The sequence below is a fragment of the Galeopterus variegatus genome, unplaced genomic scaffold (assembly GCF_000696425.1).
Source record: "Galeopterus variegatus unplaced genomic scaffold, G_variegatus-3.0.2 Scaffold3424, whole genome shotgun sequence".
Lineage (NCBI taxonomy): Eukaryota > Metazoa > Chordata > Mammalia > Dermoptera > Cynocephalidae > Galeopterus > Galeopterus variegatus.
The window spans coordinates 160,987-168,234 of record NW_007729535.1 but is presented as its reverse complement, the minus strand read 5'-3'; the positions used below and the strand labels follow the sequence as shown (position 1 = coordinate 168,234).

General features: G+C 56.8%; 1 protein-coding gene across 1 annotated transcript; it reads left to right on the top strand.

Annotated features, from left to right (window-relative positions):
- Positions 1–6: 6 nt before the first annotated feature.
- DUSP7 (dual specificity phosphatase 7) lies at positions 7–7,046 on the top strand. Its single transcript, XM_008585041.1, has 3 exons — positions 7–320; positions 1,780–2,214; positions 4,941–7,046. The coding sequence occupies exons 1-3, from the start codon at positions 101–103 to the stop codon at positions 5,246–5,248; spliced, it is 963 nt and encodes a 320-aa protein (XP_008583263.1). The 5' UTR covers positions 7–100; the 3' UTR covers positions 5,249–7,046.
- The last annotated feature ends 202 nt before the right edge of the window (positions 7,047–7,248 follow it).

The window sequence follows — 7,248 nt, the reverse complement described above, 5'->3', positions numbered from 1 at the left end:
GCGCGGCGGCGCGTCCCTGCTGCTGCTGGACTGTCGGCCGCACGAGCTCTTCGAGTCGTCGCACATCGAGACGGCCATCAACCTGGCCATCCCGGGCCTCATGCTGCGCCGCCTGCGCAAGGGCAACCTGCCCATCCGCTCCATCATCCCCAATCACGCCGACAAGGAGCGCTTCGCCACGCGCTGCAAGGCGGCCACCGTGCTGCTCTACGACGAAGCCACGGCCGAATGGCAGCCCGAGCCTGGGGCTCCAGCCTCCGTGCTCGGCCTGCTCCTGCAGAAGCTGCGCGACGACGGCTGTCAGGCCTACTACCTCCAAGGTGAGGGCAGCACCGAGACCTCGTACGGGGTCAGGATTCCCCCCGCCCGCGCCCGGCTCTCTGACGCCCCCGCTGGAAGCTGTTTCTTCTCCCTGCGCTCTGCCTGCCCGGCGGGTCGCCACGTCGTCCCCGGCCCTTGTCTGCCCTCCTGGGAGCCCGGGCCCCCACGGAGTGGGTTTGGGCAGGCGCGGGTCCCCCTCAACGCCCCCATTCTCGGCACGACTCGAGTAGGCGGAAAAAACTTTTCCCCGACTGGGGTTTCATTTTTTTTCCTGTTGATGGGGCGACAGTAACGCCCAGGCTCCAGCTGAGTCCCTCAGAGAAGGGAGGGGCCATCTCCTGGAACCCCGAAAGCGGCAGGGCACCGAAGAACAGCCTGGACTTCGTGTGCCTAGAAGGTCAGGGCCAGGAAGGTCACCTTTTATAGCACTATCCGTGCCTCGGGCGCATGGGGACCGTTTGGGTTGGGGTCTCCGGGATACCGGCAAGGTTCCTGCCACCCCAGGATTGCCCCCTCTTGGAGGCGTTTGAGGCGGGGCGTAGGCAATGTCCATTGTCCTGGTCCAGGTCTCCTGGGGCCCCTAGGTCCCCAGCCTGCCACCTCAGAGCTTGTAGAAGGGGGAGGCAGCGCCGGGGGGCGAGTGGCTGCCGCCGGTGTTTCCAATTAACATTCCAAAATGGCCTCTCGCTGGCAGCAGGGCGGTGCGAGGGGAGGGGAGGCCTGCGGCACCCTCGGGCGCAGGGCCCATACCTAGCTGCAAGGCGCTCCCCATCTCTCCTGTCCCTGTATAGCCCCAGTGGCCCTCCCTCTCTGTGGGTCCAAGGCTGAGGAGGCCTTGTTTCTCATGGAGGGCACCGGAGAAGTGGAGCTGAGGCCCTTTTACGAATCTGTCCCTGCTGGGGGACAGGGCCTCCCCAACTGTGGTTGGAGGGATGGACAACGGCTAGACTCCCAGTCAGGAGGCCCAGGCCTTCTCTACCTCTGACTGACCCAGATGTGGCTCTTGCCCCTGTGGTCTCACCTGTAAGAGGGGTTTGCCAACCCACAGGTGCCGGCCTGAGATGAGGTTGTCTGCTTTCCTTTCTTTACCACTTAGCTGTTAGCACCCACAGATGCTGGGTGTGCGTGGGAGCTGCACATGAGGAGTGTGCTGGGGCCTGTCCTCAAGTGCCCTAAAGTTGGTGACATGGCCAGGGGCCCTGAAGTGTTATGGCTAAGGGTTCGGAATTCAGGCATGTTGATTCACCTCCTGGGGCCTCAGTTTTGACATCTGTGAAGTGGTCATAGTTTAGATGGAGAGAACACAATAGAAGGGTACATGTGTACATACTTGGCATGGCCCATGTTGACCATTGATGTTGTGGTGTATGACAGGGGGAGCCCTGGCCATCTTTGGTCTCATGTGGGTCATTTGGGCTCTCAGCAACCTCTCAGGCCCCCTCTCCCCTCTGGCCACAGGTGGTTTCAACAAGTTCCAGACGGAGTACTCAGAGCACTGCGAGACCAACGTGGACAGCTCATCCTCTCCAAGTGGCTCACCACCCACCTCAGTGCTGGGCCTGGGGGGCCTACGCATCAGCTCTGACTGCTCGGACGGCGAGTCAGACCGAGAGCTGCCCAGCAGTGCCACTGAGTCGGACGGCAGCCCTGTGCCATCCAGCCAACCAGCCTTCCCCGTCCAGATCCTGCCCTACCTCTACCTCGGCTGCGCCAAGGACTCCACCAACCTGGACGTGCTCGGCAAGTACGGCATCAAGTATATCCTCAATGTCACACCCAACCTGCCCAATGCCTTCGAGCATGGCGGCGAGTTCACCTATAAGCAGATCCCCATCTCTGACCACTGGAGCCAGAACCTCTCCCAGTTCTTCCCTGAGGCCATCAGCTTCATTGGTAGGTGTTACTGTGCACTGGGCAGGGTGGATGGGTGGGTGCATCAAGGTGTGTTTGGGACTCTGGGTGTCGCCTGTGCCTGACTAGTTTCCTCTGGGCCTGTCGAGATCTGTGTGTGCTCAGCGTGTGCCAGCATGTGTCTGTGGGTGTACCCATACCTGCTGTGAGTCACTGAGTCCTCAGGCCCCTCTACCTGTCAGGGCCTGAGCAGTCCCCTGAGTCGTAGGCACCCCCAGCTGTCAGCACCCTATGGGCTCTCTGCTGTCCTGCTTGTGTTTTTCTGGCTTCACTGTTTTTTCGGGCTTAGCAAGCTGAAACATCACAGCTCACAGACCTCCCACGAGTCTCACTCACTCTGCATCACGCTTTGGCACATGTGTCTCTCTGGGATGGGGCTGTCATAGTGCTTCTTTAGGCTTTACTGTGTACCTGAGAGGGCTGAAAGGTAACCATAGAGCCAAAGGCCTCTCCATAAATGGGCAGCTGTTGGAGTATGGTGACCCAGAGGGGCGATGGGACCCCCAGTGCTCTCAGCAGCCTGTGGGGCTTGCTTGGAGTATAGGGGGTGTACAGAGAAGGTGGGGGGAACCCGAGAAAGACCTCCCCTAGAGTGGTGCATCCTGTTGTCTGCCGTAGAGCCCCCTAAGGCCCCTACATCCCCAGCCTCAGCTGTCCCAGCTCCCCATCCTGCTTCCTCTTTGGCCAGCTGGAGGCTGTTAGACTGCAGGTCATCTTCACAGGCCTCAGGTCTAGCCCAGGGTGTGGGGAAGGGACACAGGCCCAGGATGAATGTAAACCCTGGATTTTCTGAGCCTAGTGACCCAGTGCTTCTGCTTAGCCTCTGGTGGCAGGATGGGGGTGGCCTGTGTGGTCTTTTTCTGATGGCAGCTATGTCCAGTGGAGGGCGTTTTGGTGTTGGCTGGGCTGGGCTGGCTTTAATAACAGGAAGTGGGAGGCTTCCCCGCCTCATCCGCTTACTGGGAACCAAAACTAGGTGCCTGGCTGGGAGGAAGGAAGGAAGCTGAGGCCTAGGGGAGGGGCTGTGACTTGGAGCTGCCCGGAGCTTCCTAGCCCTGCCCCAGGGGGTCATGGCCAAGAGGGCTGTAGGTGCTGCCTCAGTGTTTGAGCTCTCCAACGAGGGAGGGCAGTAGAGACGGGGAACCTGGATTCTCCAGGGCTGAGCTTGTCTTGTGGGTACCCTTATCCTTGAAGGCCCCTCCCCATTTGGGGGTGGGGTCCTTTTTCCTCATTCAACAAGTGAAGGAATTGAGGCCCAATCATCCCATGAGACTCAGTGGGATCGGATCGAGCACCAGCCACACCTGCAAAGGGCTAAAAATAAAGCCAGTGGAAACAGTTTCACTTCAGATCACCTGGGAGTGGGTCCGGGGGGCCAGGCTTTCCCCACATCCTGGTGTGTCACCACCAGAGGCTTGTCTCTACTACCCCTGCCCCAAATCTCAAGGTCAGACCACACGGCCTCAACATCTGTCCCCTCCCTTGCTATTCTGGCCCCCAGTCTGGATTAAGCACCTACTATATGCTTAGTCCTGGGTACCCTCGGATGGGCAGGAATGGGGGGAGGGGAAGCTCTATTAGGCCAGAGGCAATGAAGAACAATTTGTGAACCTGTGCAGCATCTTGTAGGATGCTGTATGCCTGATTCCTGGTGTGTTCGGAACCAGGAAGGTGAGGACCTCGTGGACCCCACAGTTGTCTCTTGTTAATCTGTGTCCCTGGCACAGCTATGGCACAGAGAGAGGCAGCTGTCCTAGGGTCTAGGAGAGGAGAGGTTATAGGACTGAGTTGTTCAGTAGCTCAGCCAGTATTTATTGAGCTCCTACTGTGTGAGGGTGGCACTGGAGAAGCTGGGGGTGGAGGGGGGTTTGGTCAAATCCAGTTGGCTCTAGTGGGAGATGTCACTGGCATGTGGGCCTGTGGCACAGTGTGAAGGAAGGCCTAGTAAGTGGGAGGGGTGGGCCCTGCTTAAGCAGACCCCACTTTGGAACCTCAGGTGTGGCCATTATCCAAGGCCTTGGGGACTTCCTGGGCAGAGGGCAGAGTCGAGTGCAGGGCCGGGCCACCTGCTTCCTTCTGGAGGATCCTCCTTCAGGCCTGTTTCCTGGGAGACTCTTGGGGAGTACCCATGTGAGCTGCACTGAGAGAACAACTCAGCCCTCACCCCCAGGTCATGGCCTGGCAGCAGCAGGTGGTGAGTTAGGAGGAGCCTCGCTATGGTCTTGGGCTCGTCACTTTGTTTCTGCATCTGTTTCCCCATTGATAAAATGGGTTTACTGGCCATGGTGCAGATGACCCAAGAGGATGCAGGTGATGCCCTCAGACAGCCAGAGTGCACAGTTATGGCAGCAGTAGGACTAGCAGTGAACACATTTGTCACAGTTTGTTGAACGCTGACTTGTCTCAGGCCCTCATGAGAGCACTGTGAGTAAGTAGGCCCATTTTATAGATGGGGAAACTGAGGCACAGGGATGTCCAGTGATGTGGAACTAGAGTGTGGCAAAGCCATTTTCATGGCCATGCTCTTGACCTCTACCCTAAGTTGCTGCCCCACCCACGCCAAGCTTGGCCAGGTTCTTTTGAGAGTTGGGTAGCAGCAGCAGCCAGTGACCATGCTGTTGTCTGTGTCCCAGCCCCACCTGCTGTAACCCCATGTGGGAAGGCTTCTTGGAGAAGGCACCTCCCTGACCCATGTGCATGTGTTTCAGACGAGGCCCGCTCCAAGAAGTGTGGTGTCCTGGTGCACTGCCTGGCAGGCATCAGCCGCTCAGTGACGGTCACCGTGGCCTACCTGATGCAGAAGATGAACCTGTCACTCAATGATGCCTATGATTTCGTCAAGAGGAAAAAGTCCAACATCTCGCCCAACTTCAACTTCATGGGGCAGCTGCTGGACTTTGAGCGGACGCTGGGGCTAAGCAGCCCATGCGACAACCATGCACCCAGTGAGCAGCTCTACTTCTCCACACCCACCAACCACAACCTATTTCCACTCAACACGCTCGAGTCCACGTGAGGCCAGGTGCAGAGGTGGGTGTGGCACTGGGCACCTCCCCAGTACTCCACAGGGCCAGGTGGGAAGTCCCAAGCCTGCTGTGTCTGGTGTGAGGAACCCATGGACATCACCTGTGCCCAGAGGCCGAGGCTGGTCGATGGCCGGGCCCCCTTCACCATCCTGTGGGGGGCAGGGTCCACAGGCAAGGCCTCCTTTTTCAGGACTTGCTGGAGAGGACTTGGCTCTCAGACACATGGCTTTGGGGGTTCAACGGGGCTTTGTCATTGTCCCAGGACACTCCTTTCTGCTGATGGCCTGGCCAATTTGGCTATTTTTAAAAGACATATCCATGGACCTGAGTTTACTTTTTACTTTTGGCAGATAAATCTAAGCTCCTTGGAGCAGAGAGTGTTCAAGCTCTTCTTGATTTTTCTTTTTTTAACAGAAAGTGTTATTTTCAGGCTACATGCAACAATGGATTGTATAAACCAGTATTTCATCCCTTTCTTAATCCTGCAAGAGAGAGAGAGAGAAGTGTTCTCAGTTTTGTTTCTCTTTCTATTTCAAAAAGCAATTATTGGTGTGTTTGGTTTTTTGTTTTTGTTTTTTTTAATGGAAAAGACAAACCCCGTGTTGATCTTGACCAAATGCGTTTTGCACATGTGTGAAGCCTCCGTTTCTTCGGCAGGCCCTTGAAGGGGTGGCTTGCTGCTCTCCAGGTATCGGGACCCCCAGTCATGCCATCTCCCACCCTTGGCCCAGCCCAACTTGGCACCTCATTTGTCTGGGGTGACTGCTGCCAGTTGTGGCTGGTGGGCTGGATGGGTGGTCTTTGCATTCTCTGCCCTCCCACCTGCCCCTCTGGAGGTCTCTGCAGATCTCCGTGAGGTGGAAGATGGGGGGCCCTGCTGCTGACCTGCTGGAGGTGGGGTTATAGGAGACTGCCAAGCAGTAGCATTAGCCCTCTGGGCTCAGCCCCTAGGAGGGCCTGGGCCCTGGGCCCTTTTATATACTTACCCACTACTTCTGTCTCTTTTCTCTCTGTGTTTGTAACTGGGAGTGGAGGCCCAGAAGCTGGGGAAAGCTTAGATGGTGGGGGCCCAGCCCTGCCTCCCCATCCTTTTCTCACCTGCTGCTTTGGTCCAGCTGCCACTCCCAGCCCCTTTGTCCCTGTGGAAGCCCACCCTGCTCTCATCTTGCCCAGGCCTTCTACTACCAGGAAACTTGCACCCATTTCTACCCTAGGGCAGGGGCAGGTGGGGCAAAAATGTACTAGGGGAAGGGGGTGAGCCTTTGTCTACCCCACCCCACCCTCTGGATCCACATAACAAAGCCACGGATTCCGTTATCCTCCAGTTTGTTTCTTCTCCAGCCTCAGTTCTACCAGATGTCAGGACCGCATGGGGGCCCGGGGAGGGGTGAGCAGACGGGCTGGGGTCCCTGAGGGAGCCAGCGCTCAGCATGTGAGTGAGACCACGGAAACTCTGCCCCCACTGCATCTTACCTCACAGGGGTGGTTTTCAGGGATTCTTTAGGGCAGCAGACTAAAATCTTGCCACAGTCGAGAAAACGAGGAAAAGCTTTCATGCTGTACGTGGTTCTCTTTCTCTCTCTCTTTTTTATTTTTAAAAAGAAAAACCCAGAAAGATGCATCAGATTTGTGTAAATGAGGGTATGCCAGAGGGTGGCCAGTTTTGCTTTATGATCTTATGAAGGAAAATTTGTGACCCTACATATATATACACACATACATATATATATCCCGAACCAGCAACGGGACTTTGTTTATATTGCAAATAAATATTATTTTTTCTTTAAAGTGAGTTGTGTGGTAAGAGCTTGGGGCCTGTGAAGGTTGGGGGTGGGGGGACTGCTGTCAACTGGCATCCCAGTGCCTGCTCTGTGAGGCCTTGGCCTGGTCCTGTCTGGGGTCTGCCTAGTACCTGCTTAGACTAGTCAGAGGTGTCCCAGCAGATGGGAGGGAGCAGTCGAACCTCCAGATGAAGCCGGGCGGGGGGCAT